Source organism: Antennarius striatus, chromosome 2 (assembly GCF_040054535.1).
Source record: "Antennarius striatus isolate MH-2024 chromosome 2, ASM4005453v1, whole genome shotgun sequence".
NCBI classification, from domain to species: Eukaryota; Metazoa; Chordata; class Actinopteri; order Lophiiformes; family Antennariidae; genus Antennarius; species Antennarius striatus.
This window is the reverse complement of record NC_090777.1, coordinates 11,746,800-11,767,748: the sequence shown is the minus strand read 5'-3', so window position 1 is coordinate 11,767,748 and position 20,949 is coordinate 11,746,800. Positions and strand designations below refer to the sequence as shown.

At 42.3% G+C, this 20,949-nt stretch overlaps 1 protein-coding gene across 2 annotated transcripts; it reads left to right on the top strand.

Annotated features, from left to right (window-relative positions):
- The first annotated feature begins 684 nt into the window (after positions 1 to 684).
- On the top strand, positions 685 to 17,876 carry dennd2c (DENN/MADD domain containing 2C). 2 transcript variants are annotated; one of them, XM_068334798.1, is made up of 19 exons: positions 685 to 960; positions 4,078 to 5,102; positions 6,716 to 6,840; positions 7,744 to 7,826; positions 7,965 to 8,123; positions 9,085 to 9,163; positions 9,376 to 9,420; positions 10,838 to 11,022; positions 11,387 to 11,496; positions 12,118 to 12,187; positions 12,791 to 12,868; positions 13,201 to 13,341; positions 13,778 to 13,926; positions 14,901 to 15,078; positions 15,430 to 15,471; positions 16,065 to 16,173; positions 16,293 to 16,535; positions 16,952 to 17,038; positions 17,115 to 17,876. In XM_068334798.1, exons 2-19 carry the CDS (start codon positions 4,255 to 4,257, stop codon positions 17,144 to 17,146), a joined length of 2,763 nt encoding a protein of 920 aa, XP_068190899.1. In that variant the 5' UTR covers positions 685 to 960; positions 4,078 to 4,254; the 3' UTR covers positions 17,147 to 17,876. The 2 variants fall into 2 exon arrangements, with proteins under 2 accessions (XP_068190899.1, XP_068190891.1); XM_068334790.1 differs by having other exon boundaries at positions 4,071 to 5,102.
- The last annotated feature ends 3,073 nt before the right edge of the window (positions 17,877 to 20,949 follow it).

Here is a 20,949-nt window from a genome sequence, read left to right as displayed (position 1 = left end):
TCAGCATGCACTTTAAAGTGTGAAGATGCAAAAACTAACAATTAGTCAGAACTTAAAATTCTTAATTGATGTCACAAATTTTGAAAGTTGTAAAAAATTAAATTCTGAGAGCTGTCCAAAAAGCAATTTGAACCAACAATATACTGCACTTTAAATCTAAAAATTAAATGTGTAAAAATAAAAACCTAAAATTACAAATAATTAACTAATAATATAATAATAAGTTTATAACTAACTAACTAATATATTACCTTGAAGCTAACATTGTTCTCGGGAGCGTTTTGTCATTTCTAATAACACAAATACAAATTGTACACAAATCTCCATGTTGTTGCTACTCTGTATATTATAGACTACAACACAGTATATAACTGAGTACCGTAATTACAGTATATCCGAGGACATTATATATGATGAAACAAACATAAGAGTAGAGAAAAAGATGCAATAAATAGTCATCTGAATATACATTGCGAGTATGTTATTTGCATGCTGAGACACTAAACCAGGATCATTATCATTTCTCTATAAATTACGTGATGTAATGTTATGTGATTTAAAAAACCATAAGAAACGAACACAAAAGAACACGTGTCGTGGGCCTCGTCAAACTGGGCGTTTTATTTTGAAAGGCGTAAACGGAAGTCTTGTAAACATGGACAACTTGACGCATGTTGTCCTCGAAGGGAGGGCGAGGAGAGTTCTGCTTTACTTTTCTGTTGCCTGTCTCCTGTTGTCTGTACTTTGGCTTCGTGTAGTCAACACGAACACGTTCATTCTCTCAAAAGTTACTTTTCCAATTATTTTCCAAATAAAGTTTTTGTGTAAACAGCATGAAGGGCTTCAGCCCGCTAGCTAACCTCTCCGGGCTGAAGCATGCGAACGAACGGACTGCTGCTTCATTTTTCATCCTACCGGAGGGAGCATGAGGAAACACCTTGAACCTGCTCGTTCCACGGGGTAAGTCATGAGAGAAACACTTCATTAATGTGATCGTTGGGTATTTGGTTCTCTTGTTATCACACAATAGTGTGGAGTCTTTGTTTCTGAAGTTAACAGTCAATGAGGAGCTGTTTTCCCCCCCCAGGAGGGCAGATGTTCAGATGGCCTCAGGCAGTGACCCACAGACCTCTGTCCACGGAGAGTCAACACTAATGTCACTGCTAACTAGTGCAATCTTGCATTTTAAATGTTATATCAAGCATATTCCTGGTGTCCTATTATGTTGCAGTCACTTGGGGGGGGGGGGGGTGTCAGTGAAGTCCTGACCCCCCCAGCTCACAGGGTTGTAAACCTTCATTATATCAGATTCTTTCAGTCTCTATTGTTCTGAAGGGAGGTGTCCAACATGTCGCTCACGGCAGACTCTACATTCACACCACCAGTCAAAGTGCTCCAACTCAGACTTCTAGTTGTTGTTGTTGTTGTTGTCCTGTTTTTCTGAGACTCTGTGACCAGTACAGATCATAAGGATTCTAATCTTTTCGATTCTGATTTGGGCTGCTCTCATATTTGGTTCTGAACAATCCACTGTACGTGTCGGAGTCTCTGATGGGACGTCTGTGTGATCTGTAACACAGATGATGTGGATTTTATCCCCCAGAATGGGTTTGTATCAGCGGACAGAGAGTCACAGCGACTGGGAGGCATGAGGTTACAAATTTAATAAAGTAGGAAAACACTCCTGTCAAACCTTGTTTTGTCTTTTTGTTCTCAGCCGAAGAAAAGCGAACAGACTGTCGAACTCCTACCGTTACCACAGCAAACAAACGGATTCCTGCGTGTCTGCTTTATTACTTCTCTATAATAAACTGGCACAGCAATGAGAACTTGTGTTCATCAGCACACTTGTTGTAAATGTGTGGTCACGGCACTGATCCCATCTCAGATCTGGGTCACATGTAAAGATGACTGCTTCCATTTGAGGTGATAAGAATTTGTGATACTTATATCATGTGAGCATAACTGTGACAATACGGACACTAAAGTTATTTAAGTCAGGTTTTCTTTACTGTGTCTGCATCTATTTTCATTTAAGTCATTGATTATCCACACATTTTTTATAGAAAGTCGCAGAATTAGTTAATAATAGGGTCTTAACGCAGGAAAGAAGACTGCTGTATGCAAATCTTCTGCAGGCTTGTCATTTTCAGGAACAACAGTTCAGTGAATGAATGACTGGTTACAGCTCAACGCATCTGAGATGTAAATCCTCCAGTTCCCTCAGAGACACGGCTCGACGACAATCCAGGAACACAAGTTCTTCATTTTCATTTATCTGTCTAGTGAAGTTCAGATGATAGTAAAGTCATTGTTTTGAGTTTATAACCTGACAGTTAACGGTTTCAATAGTTGCAACTATTGAGGAAGAGATGTGTCCACAAAAAACAGAGCTTGTTAAACGTCTGATCAGCAGCTCTGGCGGTTTGTGGCGGATCAGTCATTCTCAGCTCCTTCATCGTGGCATGCTCTTTTAGGCCGGCATAAGGCAAACCCACATTTTTCCTTATTGTACTTTTAACCGTCCCCGTTGATAGTGAACTACAGTCGTGTCAAACCTCACCTACAACATGTTGTGTCATGCCGTGCTTTTGTGGGAGGGTGTTTTGTGGTGCTTTTGAAGGTGCTATTAGGTTTGTTGTAACTGCTGTGATGACGGGGTGCTTCTCCTCCTGTCTGGCTCTTATGTGAGTGAGTCAGAGTTTCACTATAAAATGTGGGGATGCCTGACGGCCTCGTACAACATCAGCTCGTCCTGACTCACATCATTGTCACTTGATAGTGCTGCACCTCACAGCCTTGACTTTTATGTTAAATTTTATATCATGGGAAAGGGAAATCTGACAGTTTTGTGGGGAAAAGTTACTGGAACCAGTTTGTAGTTCTGATATTTCCAGTATTGAGTTTCAAACACAAAGTTTGGGTCCAGTCACGGTTTAAATATAGACGATCCAGACGGATAAAAGTCAGTTGTTGCAACGAGGTGCAGATATTTCTGCTCAGTAATTATGGACAGCTTGGCTGATCCTCCTTCCTGCAGCTCAGGAAACACAACTCATGCCTTCCTGTGGAACACGCCGCACACAGACAAATAATGCAAGCGGGTCGGTTTATGAGTCGCATTATCATTGCCTGGTCTGGCAATGATTGCACTGCATTCCAGAACTCACACACATTCGATTTAGGTCAAACCAAACAAAGACGTCACTTGCAAGACGTCTCTTGGGGGGTAAATTTAACTGTCTCTTGTTAAACCCCCCCCCCCCCAGTTTGTCTCTGCAGGAATGCATCTCATGAAATTATGATGATCATGAGCTGTGCAGTGGAATTTTACCGTGTCTCCCCTTATGCCACATCCCCTCAGCCGCTGTCCTAATGTGCAACGTGTCCCAGCGCTTTGGTTCCAGCGGGCCGGGAGCTGCTGGACGTGAGCGCACAGACACCCCATTGATGGCGAGTCAGAGAGCCGGAGTCAAGCTGGATGCAGCTGCATCAAGTCTGTGTATTAGATAGTATTTGCTGAGAAAAGCAGTAACTTAGATTACAGCTCTATACTCGATCTTATCCACGTTACGGGTTAATTAGAGTCTCCATTGCTTTCTGCAGACGTGTTTATCCCTTTTCTGTCGGGAGCTTTCATTCCACTGCGTAGATAGGTGTGGTTAAAATGTTTTCCGTCATTCCCCTAATTGTCTTCACAAATGCTTGTGAGACAAGTGCTTTGAAATCGCTGTAGATGCACATTCTTCCCAGTGATCTAACATGAAACTTTTCAATAAAGTTTAATTAGTTGTAATGTTAGCAACTACGTCAGCATTAAAGGGCATCAGCTGCAGAGACTTCACAATTCCCCCCAGGGCTCCAGGAGCTTTTGGGTAACTCAAGACCGAGCAAAGCATCAGCATCAGAAAGATGTTTGGGAAGTGATTTTCTATGAATGTCAAATCACAGCCTTCAGATTTGTTCTTTTTCATACAGTAACCTTGATCCCAAATATTGGCGTCTAGTTGACCCTACGGTGTGCTGTCTGGACTCGTCCGATGACTGATTTTTGTGTCTTCATTTCATAGGGAAGAGGGAAGAGGAAAACGAGGCTCCGCTAGGACAAGAAGACACATCAATCCATAGAAGAAATAGATTTCCCATAACACACCTCTTCTTGATCAACTGGCAACAGGCTGGTTTTGCCTATCCATCGTTGTGGTCACACAAATGGAGATCTGTAGGTGAGCTGGCGTTTGCCCCCCTCTCAGGATGCTGGCTCTGAGGATGGAGCAGGGCCAGCGAGAGGGTGGCGAGGTCGACCACATGCAGAAAAGGGCCGGCGTGGCGTGGCAGGCGGGGAGGCCCCTTTCTCACAAGCAGAACATTAACATCAGGGAGAAGATCTCCCAGTGGGAGGGTCGCAGCCAGCAGGGCAGCAGCCAGGATGCCGATGTGAAAGCACACCCTCCGACCGTTTCCCGAAATGCAAATCTCCTGCAAAATGGATGTTCAAGAGGCGGACCTCAAACTAAAGTCAGCCTCTCTAAAGCTAAGATCCTGGACTTTCGGGAATGCCCTTCACAAGCCGGACGTGACGCGACTGGAAGGAAGTCAGAACCTCTGCAGAAGATTTCAACCTCAACTACAGGAAATAAACCACTCACAAATCATACATGTGTTCCTCCTAAAGCGGAGGATTGTACTGCTAACTCTACAGGTGAACAAATCATCAATGCCAACGACGACCAAAAAACTGATCGATTCTTGGATGTTCAACTAACTTCCAAACCTCTACCTCTGTTCATCGATGACCAAGATAACATTCCTGCCGGAAACTTCTACACCTCGCGTGGCTTCTGGCGTAAGCTTGAGGGGGACCGATTGCTCTGGCAGAAGGGCAAGGATTTGTCAGGTGATGTTCAGGGTCCTCCCAAACCTCTGCGGACATTCCAGTATCAGGGAAGCATCAGCAGTAATGCGGCGCACAGAGCCCAATGGGTTAATAGATCCCCTCACAAAAACGACAGGAGCATGAGGTTCGCCAAACCGCCCAGTTTCCCTCCTCCTCCGTGTCCCGGAGCAAAGACCAACGGGCTCTCCAGGCATAAAAAAAACAGGTGAGCACAACTGTGTCTTAAAAAAGAATTTCAAGGTGGGGGTCACAGTGCATTGTTTGATTTTAGATCGTGTTTTGAAAGAAAACAGTTCCTTGTGTGAAACGGCTCTTTGCTGTGGACTCAAACAAATGCATGTCATGTGTGCAGACTGTTTTTAGGCCACTTTTGGGGAGAGTCTGAGGCCTGGCCGGGGTCCAGGTGTGATGTCACCAGATATTGCGCTGCATTGTTCTCTTTTGTCAGAATGTGACCTAGTTCCTCTGAGCTCCAGAGTCATCACATGTCGGCCCCCCTAACCCCTCGTGTTTGCTTATTTTCATTCCTTGATGAGGTTGCAGAACTAGTCAACATGTGCAACACTCAGCTCAGAACCTGTTGGCTAACGTCTGTCTGACACCAGGGAACGAAGGAACGGAACAGGAGGAAAAAAGAGAGAGAATGTGGTGGAGATGATGAGAGGAAGAAGAAGCACTGCGCTCTGTCACCAAGATGGGATCAACATTTGTCACAGTGCTGCTCACAACACTAACTGAGCTGGAGGGTCATTGAAGCTATAGGCTAAAGGAGCCTAAATGAATGCAAAGTCAGATGATGTCATTTTTGACTCACGATAATGTTTGTATAAACACACCTTCCTCGTGTTTATTTACCGGATAGAGTCATTTCATTTCATTTTGACGCACTCGGGACAGCGGAGACAAATGACGAGTTGCAGTCGAAGGGACAGATGATGAAAACGAATCAGAGCAACACGTAACCTGATTCTCATTCAGATGATACACTCTGTTTTCAGCAAGTTCCATCTGAATCTTTCCCTTTAAAAGTCTTATAAATTCAGATCAGGGAAAACAACGTTTCAGCTCCTTTTCTTCTACTCCTGTACGTCTTCTCCCTTTCATCTGACCAGACAGATGCTATCACCTCACTCAGTTGCATTTGCAAGCAGTTTGTGTCATCAAAAGATTTGGTGTGGGTGTCAGAAAGCGTTTACAGGAAAAAGATTAGAGCAGTTTGTTGTTGTTTTTTCAAATTAATCTAAAAAGTCCTCTGAGAGATACATCTGCTAATAGAGAGAAATACTGAAACTTTGTTGTCTAGGTCGTACAAACCTTCTACCCACCCAGCACCAGAACCGTCTGGCAACACTGGACCTGATGATGAACACCATTATCCTGTTACCGCTCCTAACAGAGGTGCTATTGTGTTAACCGTTTAAATGCTGGGGTAGATGCTGTCATTCTGTTGGAATGCTCTTCATAACTTCTGCACCGTTAGCATAGTTCAGCAGCGATTCGCTGTCATTCAGTCTGATGTGTGATGAAATACAGGATTAAACGTTACAGCATGCTTAAAACGCATCTGTGTCATCACTAAGCATCTGACCAATCACATGCTTTCATTTTGAAGATGACAGATGAGGACATTTGTGAACTAATTGCTGCTTGGCAGCTGATGTCATGTTGCCAACTACTTGCTCAATTCCTGTCATGTCAGTGTGCTTTTGTGTTTCGTTAACATAAGACAGCGTGAACAGCGGTGTGGTGGCCAGCTATAGGACGGCAGAAAGAAACCCTTCAGTTCACCGTCTCGTCTTCCTCCCTCTCCCCACACAGGAAGTCCTTTGAGTATGAGGATGCAGCACGTCTGACGGCGAAGCAGGGCACTCTGGGAGACGAGGCCAGGCGCTCCGGCCTTTACCACGCCTATTCTGATGACAATATTTACGAGGACATTGTCTGTAAGTGAAAGACCCAAGAAGAAGATGTAAAAGTGTCTGGTTATTTTAAACCTCCTAACTTCACAGTTTTTTTTTCAAATGGACACAAAGACAGGAAATTATAAAGGCTGTTGGGTTCCTGTTGGTTGAATTTTAAAGCCCCACTTAGAACTTATTATACTGCTCCAAGAGTATAAGGCTATACAGCCATCAGTGAAATAATGAGGGAAAATCGTTTTATGTGCCTAAAAAAGGGCCCGTTTTCAACTTTGGGGTTTTAACAGATGTAACAGCCTGTGGTGTAAATGACAAAGAAATAAAAGGCTGACTTCTGTAGCTGAGAATCAGGATTGTCCAGGCTGTAGAAGTCATCAGGTTTGTGTTATATAAGTAGTGTTGATGATTGTTAAAATAATTCAAAGCATGTTGCAGATTTTGTAATGGGATACAGTTACCTGTGCAGTCTGTCCATCGATCGAGCCTGTTTGCATTTTTTGTCGGGTTTGGGAGAGAACTTACCTTCAGGTGACTCTTAAAAGACTTGTGGGAATTTTTACACCTTTACCTGTAGGTATTTTCTATCATAACATTGAATGTTATGCTTTTTATTTGTAATGAGACAGTTTTTAAAACAATTCCCATAGTAGTAATGAATATAAAGAGAGTTAATTAAGGAGGCAACTGTCAGATCAATCAATAATGTAAACACCATATCTGCAGACATCTGTATCTATTCATTTTGACATATATAGAAGTTAACAGTTCTAAAGACAACTGTTTACAGGAAAACATTCTATCAGACAGGAATCACATGAAAAGGTTCCAGCCTGTTGATTAGTGGACACATTTGTTTTTCTATTCAGCATCTTTTGTAAAAGTTTTTTTTTTAAGGTACTCTTGTGTTTTGCTTCATTCTTGCTTCAGGTGAGGTCACCAGAGAGAACCCCTATGAGGATGTGAAGCTGACTCCCATGTGCCTCCCTGTGCTCAGGTCCCAGACCTCAAAGGTGAAGCCCATACTCAACTAATGTCTTCTTTTCCCAGGACAAATGTGTTTGTGATGAGTTGCTCCCTGCTCAACCTGATCTTCAGAAGGAACAGTTACGCTATGTTGTTGTAATAAACCTGTGCTTCATGACTTTCAGGGGTCTCGTGAATCCCAAACATCACAAGTCAACTCTGGCAAAGTGGATAGAAAGAAGGTCCAAACGATTGCAGTGTCCAAACCTTCACAGTGTGCCGATTCTCCAAAACCCTCTGCACCCCGGCGCGCAGCCACGAGAAAAATACAGAGGAAACCTCAGGTAAAAAAAGGAATGAATCCTTTCACTTGTTGTCAGGCTGCCCGGCTGAGCTTAGCTTTCTGTTGACTTGTAGTACAACCACATAGTACGTACTCAGTTGACTCATGATTCACGCTGGAAAGAAAAGAAGTGGGTGGTGACTTGCTGAGCAGGAAGAAGAGGACACTGAAAGACACAGATAGTGGTAGGGCAACATGCAAGCTCTGTGAGAAGTCCGACAACTTTTGTTGGGACTGATGGCAGTGGAAGGAGTGGGCGCAGTGGAGAGTGACTTTAGTAATAAGGTACAGTAACACGAGATCGATCAACTGGTTTGATGACCAGCAGAGGATTGTAATCGGTTCAGAACCCACACGGCGTCAGCAGGTTTGACAAATGCCAGTCAGGTTTTTTATCGGCTAGTATTTCAACAAGGTGTAACTGTTCTGATTGTAACAAATAGTTTAAAGTCAAACGCTGAGTAGTAAAAGTTAAAGATGTTTAGTGAACTGGCTGATCCTATTGTAGACAGATATGTGGACAGAAACCTTTTAGAACACACAGATATATATGTCACTCCTCATGGTATTATTTTCTGTTCAACCCCCTACTAGCTGCGTTGTAGTTTCACTCTTTAATGTCGTCATACGAGTTTGTCTCCTTGTTTGGAAGTGCGTTGTTGTTTGTCCTCCTGAAGATTAGTGTCAGCTTCCTGCGTGTGTTTTCCCTGTCGAGCCAAGCCGTGGTGTTTGAATGTTTGAATGTATGCCCTCCATCCACCCTCAGATATTCAACTTCGCTTTTTCAGCACATTAACTGAAGTATGCGAGAACGTTCACGGCAAAGACGGGCAGAGAATCTATGATATGATTATACACAGAATGATTATACACTCAGTGGCTGAAACATCCCTGAAATTGTGATTCAATAATGGCTGAGAAATCAGGGGACTGACAAAAACCCTGTGTGTGTTGTCACGCAGTACGTCAACAAGATTGAGACCATCTTTGACGACAAGCGAGGCAGGAAGAGGGTGAAGAACCAGGGAGTTTTAGTGCGAGGTAAGACCCGAGCGTCACCCATATCAACACTTCAGTCAAAGGAAGCTGGTGGAAATACCCAGCTCACGACGGGACACACAAGAAGCTGAAACAGACAAAGCCTCCGATTATGAAACAAAGGCTGTCTGTCTGCTTTTGATTATGGTTCTTCAAGTCTTTTCCTTTCCCCCCGCGTCACCCTGACGTCTCCTTTCTCTCGTTGGTATCAACAGAGGAGACCAGTGGGACGGAGAGCGACCCTGAAGACAACAACAAAGGTGAGGTTACAGAGTTAATACACGTCTGTAATGTGAACAAATATGAAAGCGCCCATATTGACTGGAGCCTGTAGCATTAGATGATTTTATCTCTGAAGTTTTCATTAGCTTTAAGTAGGTTCCTATCAGTCTTCAGCTCCTGTTATCTGTCATGTGACATATTATCATTCAAATAAGCAGCGTACAACCATAACTGGATCCTGATGCTATTGATAATCCATATTAGAGACATGAAGACGAGTGTAGACTTCATCAGTTGTGCAAAATTGTGATTATTTGCTTCATTCACTTACTAAAAATAGTGGATTTGATTTGCTAAATGTGACGATCTTAATCAGTTTATCTTTTTTTTTTTTTAACAACATTATAAAGTCAGATTTCAGGCGTTTGGTTGGTCAAAACAAAGAAATCCTAGATTTTGACTTGTTGACTTTTCCCTACAGTTTCCTGTTTTTAGTTGAAAGACGACATGATAGAAACAAGCTCTCATACTAAACTGTTGAGAATGGTGGTGTTTTGAGGTAAATACAAGCATATTTAGAATTATGATAATTTAATAATATATTTAGTATTTTAATAATAATATAACTAGCGGGAACCCGTGGAAATTCCGCGAATAAACAATAACATCAACCCCACCTTTCTTTTTCTTCATGATTTTCCTTTTGTGCTTGGCATCCATTTTCTCTGGCTAAGTAGTGCTTTTCTTTTTGTGACGCAATCCTTTCCTCTCAGTCGGAGTTTCACTCAGAATTTGTTGTCGTTTTCGGTGTCGTTCCTGCCGTTTGGACTCTCTGCTCACAAACATGAAAATTGTTGGAACAGTTGTGACACTCTAAAATTATGTTAACTGGGAAGTCCATGTATAGTTATTTCTTCTCCTAACATAGCAGATGTCTTACGCCATATTGTTCACGTGATTCCTTCTGGCAGATGTGCTGTGATTGGTTGGGTGCTTGATTGACAGGTTGTGGGTGGAGTTGATAGATAGATAGATACTTTATTAATCCCGGTTGGTGACAGCGTGACAGTGTAAGACTTTTTCAAGTGAGCTTATTCAAATATATACTAGGTGGGAATAATTTATGATATACACTATATATATTCATGTAGTTACATACAGTATTTTATTCTCTGGCTTATGGATATCCCTCTATTATTTATTTAAGCCTACCGTTTCTGTTGAGCCTCAGGAATATCAAAGGCAGAATTGTCTCTGTGAGACCTGTGGAAAATGTTGTTGAACTTGTTGCTGAACCTTGAGGAATCTAATAAGTATACTGACTGCCAGTAGTCATTATGGTTGTTTTGGACAGCTCTAAGTTCACTGCATACGGACATTTAAAACCCCTCGTATTGCTTCGGTGTGCTGGATGGCATGCATCCTAGGGCCTGATCCTTTTGTGATTCCCTGCAGGCTCCAGGAGGCCGGTTTACAAACAGTCAACGCTGAAACGTCGCCCAACCTACCGCACCCTGGAGAAAGACCTGATCCAGCTGCAGCAGCAGCAGCTCTTCCAGATCTTTGTTGTGGTTTCATTGAGAAAAGACTCAAATGGGAACTCCTACTCCCCTGAAATCACACAGCAGTTTCCTAAGATGGTAGGAAGGGGCCTTTAACTTTAAACTCTCCTCCTTTACCTTTACGAAGGACATCACTGTAGTTTGATCATAGTGTTCTGTCAGTGCTGTTACGACTATTTAACGTCTAAAATGTGGCCGTGTTTGGCAAAAATAAAGGTTAGGGTTAGAGAGAACGGGTTTATGGGTTGTTATGGGTTGGTATTTTTGGACACTAGTTGTTATTTGGTGGTAAAAGTGCTTGAAGAATACAAGACAGTTTACGGTTTGCCAGGCAGCTCTTATTGAGTCAGATTTTCCGGTCAAGCGATTGGTTATTTTTTGGGATCATCTCATGCATGTGGGTGAGGGAGCTGCTGCTCTAACACGACTCCCTCTGCCTCAGTTTGATCCGTCGTCCCGGCTCTCCAGAGAGGCAGAGGATCAGCTAAAAGTGATTCCAAAGTTTTGCTTCCCCGACTCGATGGACTGGAAGCCATCTGGATACACACCAAGGTCAGCACACGCGGCACTTCCAAAGTTTCATGCAGCATGTCAGATGTGCACAGACATATCTCAAAGGCTAGAGTATATTTTCCTCTTTTTCAGATGCATTCATTTCATTCTTGTATATTTTTTGCTTTCATTCTACTTTATACACCTTTCATGTGTTCATAACCTTTTTAACATGTATTTGAGTGCTTGCAGCTAAATTATGTGTAGTGTTGACTTTAATACCCCCGTTACTGTGTTTTGATTTATATCATTAACATAATCCATAAAATTGCAAAAGCAACAATGAAGTTTTCCCTCTGGGATAATTAAAGTTTTAACTTATCTAATTAAATCTGTAAACGCTAAGGGGCACTAGGCATTCGTTTTTTTATCCTTCACCAGAGCATATTTTTGTTGATTTATGAAACCCACTGTCTCCCTGCCTTTAAAACAGAAGACTTATCCGTCTGTGGATCTATTTTCTATATGGGCTGCTTTTATTTATAGGCGAAATAGTCCTGACGTCAATCAACGTTTATAGTCTTATATAGTTTTAGTGGTGTAAATTCCCGTTTTCTGTTTTTATAGTAGCTGGTTTTCAGTTTAAACTTCATCTGTTGTGTATTGATCTTTTCCTCACAGTGAGACATTCTCTTTCGTCCTGACTGGAGAAGACGGCAGCCGCTGGTTTGGTTACTGCCGTAAGATCCTGGTGAGAGCGCACAAATGCATTTGAGTCACTCGCTGCGGTGCATATGTGTGTGTGTGTGTGAGTTATGACATGGAAGCCGGCCGTGCGCTCGCTGAAAAATCTGTTTAGGGATGTGAATCAGAGCACCATAAACCACTTGTGAAGCAATGACAGAGAGCAAGAGGAATTCAATAACTTCCCCTTCTTTTGCCTCACAGGGGGAAGGTACATTTGGTCTTTTTAGGACCCTTTTTAAAACACACTGTTCATGTGATAGATCCACACATTCTGTCTAATTTGTGTAATTTTTGGTATTGTAAACCTACTGCGGCCATCCAGTTAAGCACTCTTTAGTTCCAGTCTATTTATTCCATCCGTATTGTGATGTAAGCTGACAGGGAAGGTTTTGTTTAGTAACTTCCATCTGAAGCCTGATTGGAGTTCAGACTTCAGACTTTTCATCCAGTTATCACTGATAACACCATTAGAGTCATTACGAGGGAAACAGACCTTTTATCTTATGTTTCTGTATGATTTAGTGAAATGCGTATGTCTGGTGTGCTTCACAGAGGTTTTCTGATCTTACCTGCTGTATGACCTGCAAAACTATGTTTGTCTTTTAAGCCTGGTGGAAAAGGGAAGCGGCTCCCTGAGGTGCACTGCATTGTCAGTAAACTGGGCTGTTTCAACCTGTTCACAAAGGTAAGGCAACCGTACAACTCCTGATCCACTCCCTTGTGTTTGCCGATTGACGCCTTTGAAGGGGGATGAAAGGAACCGCTCAAGTTAATTGGTAATCCTCGTGTTACAGTCGCTCCTGTCAAACTCTTTGTGTGTATCCGGGTGGAATGCGGCTACGGCAGGAGATTATTTTTGAGCAATCCCTGGATTCGCTTTGCAAAAATGAAATTGCATGCACGTGGATGAGTCCCGCCCTGTCTCTCAGTTTGCTAAATGAAATGTACCAACAGTAAGTGTAGTCAACACCAGATCCCCCAGGATGCACGGTGACTCATGTGTCTCTGTGTGTGCAGATTTTGGAGGAGATCGAGAGGCGTCGGGAGGTTTCTCCAGCGCTGGTTTACCCTTTTATGCGTAGCGTGATGGAGGCACCGTTTCCAGCCCCAGGACGCACGGTCACAGTCAGGAGCTTTCTCCCAGGTTCTGGGAATGAGGTAACCCTGAAACCAAAGGAGGAAATGCTAATTAGTAGCTGCGCTCCTGCTAGCCACTCCTCTCTGCAGACCAAGAATGAGTGGTTGACACTGTAAACAATGGGGCAGCTATTTCAACTTTGAAGGCTTCATGTTGGAACAGCTATACATCATCTAACAATGATTAAGTCAACACTGTTAGCAGATAGCAGTCACCCTCGCTGTAACAAAGTAAATACTGCTATTATTTACTGCTATTACCTTTACTGTGTGCTGCTGGGCGGCTGTGGAGGCGTTGTCTTTAACAACAACATATGTATGACTGTTTCTAAATGAGCTGTTTCACCTGAACACACTGGCTGCAGGTGTGGAGCGCATAGCCGACGCGAACAGAAGGTCATAGCCTGACTCCTCCTGACTCTGTCTGCTCCTCCTCCTCTTCCTCCTGTTCTGCCAGGAACTGACTCTGTGTCGGCCGGTGGATTCCAGGCTGGAGCATGTGGACTTTGACAGTCTGTTGCAGTGTCTCAGTGTCGAGAAGCTGCTGCAGGTGTTCGCCTCCATCCTGCTGGAGAGGAGGGTCATCCTCATTGCTGACAAACTCAGGTACTGCTGCAGGTACACAGGGCGTGTGTGTACTTTGGCCTCAGCACTAAGCTTTAGTAGAATCCAGTGACTTATCAGGACGGGTTTATTTGTTCAGGCTTGTATCACGTTCAGTGTCTCAGTGGAGTCTTCAAGGCCACGGTAACAACCCTGACACAGCCCGGGCTCCTGACCTTAAAGACATTTGGTAATAATTTACCAGAACCTGTTTTTAAAAATTCAGTTTGATTTATAAACTGACATTAAAAAAAAATCAATCACATCATAACTCTGGAGCAAAGCAAAAATAAAAGTAATGACAGCACATACTTCCTAAATATATGTCCATGTGATAAACTAGCAGCATCAAAATGGGGGGCTAAAGCAGAGGGTGGGGTTCAAGATGATGATCATGTCACAAATTGTGCTCAGACATGTTAATGGAGAATCGAGAGATGATGGAGTCAGCAGTATTTGGTAAGTGGTCTCATACTAGAATACAATCAGCTAGCAGGTGATGGGATATGAAATTTGGAGGGGGGGGGGGTGTTATGGAAATTCAAAAGTGATTCAAAGTTATTAATCAGAGCAGGATTGAGAGCTGGTTTTTGCTGAGAGGCAGTTTGAAAGTGAAAGACACAAGTCTTCAGAAAAATGATGAATGGCTCGTCACTTTTTAAATGCAGAAGATAACGGGGAGTGGCTACAAGATGAGTGTTCTTTGGAGAAAAAACGCTGAGCTCGGCAGAGTGCTCCTCAAATATGAGAGAAATGTTGCTGCAGAAATCCTCCGAACAGAAGGAGGTCTAGGTACGAACAGCATGCGGGCAGCTGACCATAAAGGCAGGAGCGTCAGCAGAAATGTTGCTGCTTAATAAAGCACTAAGAGTTTTAACATAGACCGGGGGCGTCCTGGGAGAATCTGTGACGCGCTATCGATGTCTGTGTCATTCGATACGTGTGAGAACTGAGTTCTTGTCTTCTCTTCGCTGCAGCGTGTTGTCTCGATGCTGCCATGCGGTGCTGGCGCTGCTGTACCCGTTCACCTGGCAACACACCTTCATTCCCGTCCTACCGGCCAGCATGCTGGACATCAGCTGCTCCCCGACCCCATTCCTCATTGGGCTGCTCGCACCCTGCCTGCCCCAGCTGCTGGAGCTGCCCATCGAGGAGGTCTGATGATCTGTTAGCGCAGCGCTTTTGGTCTTTGTCTGGATATTAATTGAGAACCAATAAGAGAACCAATTTAAAAAAAAGAATCATTCTGCTCATATTATGAGTGACATTGGTATGTGGTATAAGTCCCATCCCAGAATGATTTATAGTTGCAACAAAATAACAGAAGATTTCATCCACTGGTTTCTGTCTTGTCCATGTTGACATGTGGTGATGTTGATACTGTTGTGATTGATTCCTCGGCTTCCAGCGGGGAAGACACGCCCTGCAGAGACGCGCCGCCTCTTTAGGCTTGTGTTGCGAAACCTCACAGTCAGTAACCGTCATTCTTTCTCACTGTTTTCCCAGGTGCTCATAGTGGATCTGTGTGCAGACAAGTTTGTTGTTCAGGTGTGTACACACGGTGTGTGTGTGTGTGTGTGGAGGGAGCGACGGGTGTGGCTCCTGTGGGACGGATGACTGTGCCTGCACTTGTCTGTAGTTTGAATGTAGAATGTTTGAAGGGTGACACGGATGTTATGCTACACCTAAGAGCTTCATACATGTGGAAGCAGAACCGTGTCATGACTCAGCAGCTAATCAGTCACCACTAATCCGTCTGATCATGCCTTCCGTGCAGCTCATTAACAATGTACTTTTAAGTTATATGAACGTTTGTATTCATTTGGTTTCATTTAGTGAGTATAATCTTACAGCTCTGTCTGTTAAACTACAAGCTAATTTAATTAGCAGCACTTTAGACTGTGCTTCAGGTTCAGTTGTCTATTATAAAGAGCTATAAATTCATCCTCATCATTCCCAGTCAGAATTAAGAAGTGTGTCACTGTTTGGCTTTAAGCCATGGCTGGAGAACCTTCTGACTTCTGTTAGATCTCTGGTCCAGCCCATCCAAACACCAACAGACAGACTGCTGCTAGTGTTTTGACCCTTTGGATGTTTGTCTTCATGTGGCTGCTGTTGACCTTTTCTGTGACGTGTGACAGATGGGTGATGAAGACTGCATCCTCCCCAGTAAGCTGCAGGCTGCGCTGCAGCAGGTCCTGGTGGAGAGGGAAGATATTCTGAGGCAGGAGAATGGAAACATATACGACGGTTGGTATTAGAGACATCACATGTGGCAGATTACAGGATGTGTGTCGAGTTATACTGCCTCTGCATCTTCACCAAATTAAGCTTTTTTTTAAAAAAAAAAATTAACTCGGCCCATCCAGGTCAGCAGGCTGACCTCAGCTCTCTGGTGTCGGAGGGTTTCGTGCGGTTCTTTGTGGAGCTGGTCGGCCACTATCCCCTCCACATGGTGGAATCCTCCAACGGTGGCAAGGAGCTGCAGCGAGACAGCTTCCGCAAGTGTCACTCATCACGTGGAGTCCGCCAGTTCCTGCAGCTCTTCATGGACACTCAGATGTTTGCTGGCTTCATCCAGGACAGGGAGCTGCGCAGGGGAGCAGGAAGAGGTGATGGTCTTTGGTTGTTTTGTCTGATCCAGTTCCAGTTTAAAAAAAGGAAATGTACTTTTCATCATAATAGAACCAATGTCAAGATAAATCATCACCAATCAAAAACCGTAAAATTACAACAAAAAGGGGAAAATCCACAATCTTTGCTAATTTTAAAAAATAAAGGATTTTTTGTGCATTTTGATTTGCAACCTGTACATTAGACGAGACAAGACTGAGGTCTGCAAACAGTTGCACACACTCTACTAGTGTGTAACTGAACCATAGTTAGGGCAGTCACAGCATGTTATAAATGTGCGCCATCAAAAGAACACATTTAGTTCCCTGTGAAGAGAATGTAAACTCAGTTCATCTGAAGTCAAACAGCTAACGCGACTCATCAATTCAGTGGCTCATTTCCAACTTCCTCCCAGGTCTCTTTGAGGTCCGAGTGGCCGAGTATTTAGATTCAAACCCTGAGCCGGAGCCAAGCGGTGTGAACAAGTTTTTGAAAGGACTGGGTAAGTGTTTCTTTATCAGCAGAAAGTCAGTTTCAAAGGTTCGTTTGCAACAGCTAATGAGTTTTTTCCTGTTTAGGAAGCAAGATGAAGCTCCTGCAAATTAAGTGAAAAAGACCAACACCCTTTTAAAGGAAAGACTTTGTAATTAAAACACTTGCTGCTGTTGGATCTTCTAAGGTAATGAATGTCGGTGAGCGTGTTGATGTGAGGACCAGGACTGTCTTCGAGCCATGTATGCATGTCTGAGAGCAGCACACTACCCAATGGACAAAAACTGGAAGCAGCTCATATTCATCGTTTGGTTTTGTGAAGCCTGAAAGATGAGGCACAAAAACCCCAAAAAAAACATCCAGCAGTGTTACCAAGTAATTAACCTGAATGTGTGCTTATGTCTGCTTTATGTTTGGATTTGAATATTGGCTGTTAAGAAATGATTCAGCTTCAGACTCAGTGATGGTAAATGTAACTAAGATGCTGCATTTCAAACATTTACCATTGACAGTAATGTGTATCGTTCCAACAGGACGCATGTTAATTAAATCTACTGTAAAATAACATTATACTGTTTAAAATGTTGGATTTTCCATAAACTGCACAAATCTTTTGTCTAATTTGTTTCTATCTGTTAAGTAGAGGATCATTAAGTTTAAACATTAACATTTCAGAATGTGTTAGGGCTCATTAAACCTCATCAATCAAACTATTTCCAATGTGAGGAAATTAAGTCTCTTCTGTTCTTTCTTCTGAGCTGGAGCTGTAAATATTTACATTTTGTACATGTTAAGAGAACAATGTACAGTATTTGTAATATTTTTGTATTAAAGCATGATGTGTCCTACATATGTGTGAAATAAATGGCCTCCCAATGACAGTGATTAGTGTGATTATACTACAGTATTTGTTTTATAATTGTCTAATCATTTGTCTTGATTTATATTAGAGACCAGATTTATTACTATAATTTATACCACACAAAATTGAGGTATGTGGTGAGTAAGTAACTATGCTTGGATCTGTTGTATTTTTTATTGTATTATATTTATATATATTTATATATATATATATATATATATATATATATATATATATATATATATATATATATATATATATATATAATATATGTATGTGTATATATATGTATGTATATATGTATGTGTATATGTATGTGTATATATGTATATGTATATATGCATATATATGTATGTGTGTATATATATGTATATATATACACACAGTATATATATATTGTAAATATTAGAGTAGAAATATATTATTGTCATACACAATGTACAACAACATTTAAAAGAAAACTCTTGTGGTGTAAAAAAACAACAACATACATCTTGGACATGGCCTTCTGACCTCTGACCTCTCTTTATGTCCACCCGGGACATACAAAGAATCCCTGTGCAGTTTATCTATCTGTAGCTACACAGCACCTGAACATTGGATTCAGTTGTCAGTTTCTTTTCCCTGCGCTGAGTCTCTCAGGCTCAGCCCCTCTGTGGATGCTCACAGTCCTTCTACATATCTTCACCTTTGAACTGATGCTGGATGTGTGGAGCCTGTTGAAATGGATGACCAGAATTATGATCAGGATATGACTTTGTGTCATGCGAGCTTATTACCGCCACATGGGGGCGCTGTCTCCACGTGCTTCCACTAACAGATACTCGAAGGCTTGCCATAGACTGTTATAACGACGCATCGACATCTCAGATACACTGTAGTATGTGTTACTACCATATTGTACTGATACAGAAATATTAGCTGTATTAGGTGGAAAATCACAGCTGCTGATAGCTGTTATTCGACCTTTGATTCACAGTCTCACTTCAGCTGAAATAATTTATAATAACACATTTTTCAAGATCAGATTAGAATCTTGTCAAATCAACTAATTGAATCTTCAAATTCACAAATCCCGGAAATGTCAAATCCAACAAATCACAAAAAACATTGTAGGAGTAAAATAGTTTTTAGAATTTCTACCAAATAAAAAATACAATTCAATTGAATACTGATCTACTTCAACACAATTTAACTTTTAACAGACTGCTACGATCCTTTGCTGTATTCTTCCTCCATGTTGCTGCTAGGCCTCGCTCCAGCTCCATGAAAGCTCTCAGAATATGATCAGAACTGTCTGATTGGGTGATGCTGCGTGGCTGCAGAGTCGTTGATGGGAAAACATACCAACCCATTTCCTGTTTGCTTCAAACCGAATTCACTGTCACTTTTATATAGTCAAACAAAAATATAGCCTGAAGGCATCAACCATCACCACAATAAAGAAAAATACCAGTGACTAAAATTTGGTCTGATGTGCAGCAGCCCAACTCAAACTCGAAATAAAAGTGTCAGTGACTCATGAAGCATGAGTTGAGGGTTTGGTCAGGGTTCAGCTGAAGTCATCCGGCGTAACCTCTGTCTCATCAACACAGTAATGGTGGATACTGTTATCTCTATGGGAGTGGTGTTCTGTGGCTGCATGAAGAAGCACCTTCCTGTATAGCAGAATATAACACACCAGAAAGTGACGTACTGTCCTGTAGGCCTCTGACCAGCACACACTGGTAGGATCTCAGTCCAGGCTGGATTCAGTCACATAAAATCTATAATTGTGAACAACATGGATGAGGGTGAAAGTTACTTCGCCATTAGTTTCTCCCATTTACATTCCACTCACTGTCTTTGCACCCTATGTCTGCTGCTGTGAAAAAAGTATTTCCCCCCCTCATATTTATGATTTGCTTGTTTACCAAACGTAACTGTTTCAGATCATAAAAAAAAGCTTTAATTTAGGAAAAACATAATGCAAGTGTACACATAAAATGTAGCTTTTAAACAATAATTCCATTCATTCATTCATGCATTGTCAAACACTTGCTTCATCTGCTGTCATGGGTTATGGGGAGCTGGAGCCTATCCCAGCTGACTGGGGGCATGAGGCGGGGGAAACTCTGTGCGCGACGCCAGTGCACTGCGGGGCCACACAGAGACGCAGTTAAACACTCACACAATCACAGACTACGGGCAATTTGGAACGGCCAGTTAACCTGAAGCGCATGTTTTTGGAGGTGGGAGGAAGCCGGAGAACCCAGAGAGAACCCACGCAGGCACGGGGAGAACATTAGGCGACAGCGGTACCCACTGCGCTGCCAGATAGCTTTTAATGCTTAATAAATGAAATCACCATTTAAAACCTGTTGACTCTGATTATTGTTGTTGATGATCTGAAGTATTTTCAACAAGTTTGATAAATATGTCAAAAAAAAAGAAATAGAAGAAATCAGAAAAGGGGCAAATACTTTTTCACATCCCTGTACGCTGCCACTTCTGTTCATGTATTAACAACCATCCAATATGAAATGGAACGCTGCCCTGGTGTGACGTGTTGTTGGATTGAGGCATTGAGGACATGATATCAACAGAAAGAATAAAGATCCTAGAATGTATTTGGGCCATAATTAAAGTATTTGCAGGAATAATTATCAAAGTTATTTAGAAAATGCAAGAACCTCCTTATCATAATATGACCACAAGTTCATTGCAATGCCTGAAGCCATGAGACCATAAGGGCCCCTCAGGCTACCCAGGTGTTAAACAATGTCTGAATTTATTACCTCATGAGGCTGCTGAAGATTCCGACTTCCCACTCGGTATATGTGGACTGACGGTTCTGGAGATTCTCTGAGACGATCTATCCAGTGAAGTTTCTCCAGGAATGAAATGCCTACATTTACCTACTTTTCTGTGTGTATTAACACAGCCAGTAAGAAGTCTGCATTGATGTGAGCAGGCTGGTGGTTAGTAAAACAGAGTCAACACTGCTCAACATACTGTACAACAACAAATATTTTGTGACTATGTCTGGACAAACAACATGGAGTTTGTCGGTTATTTGT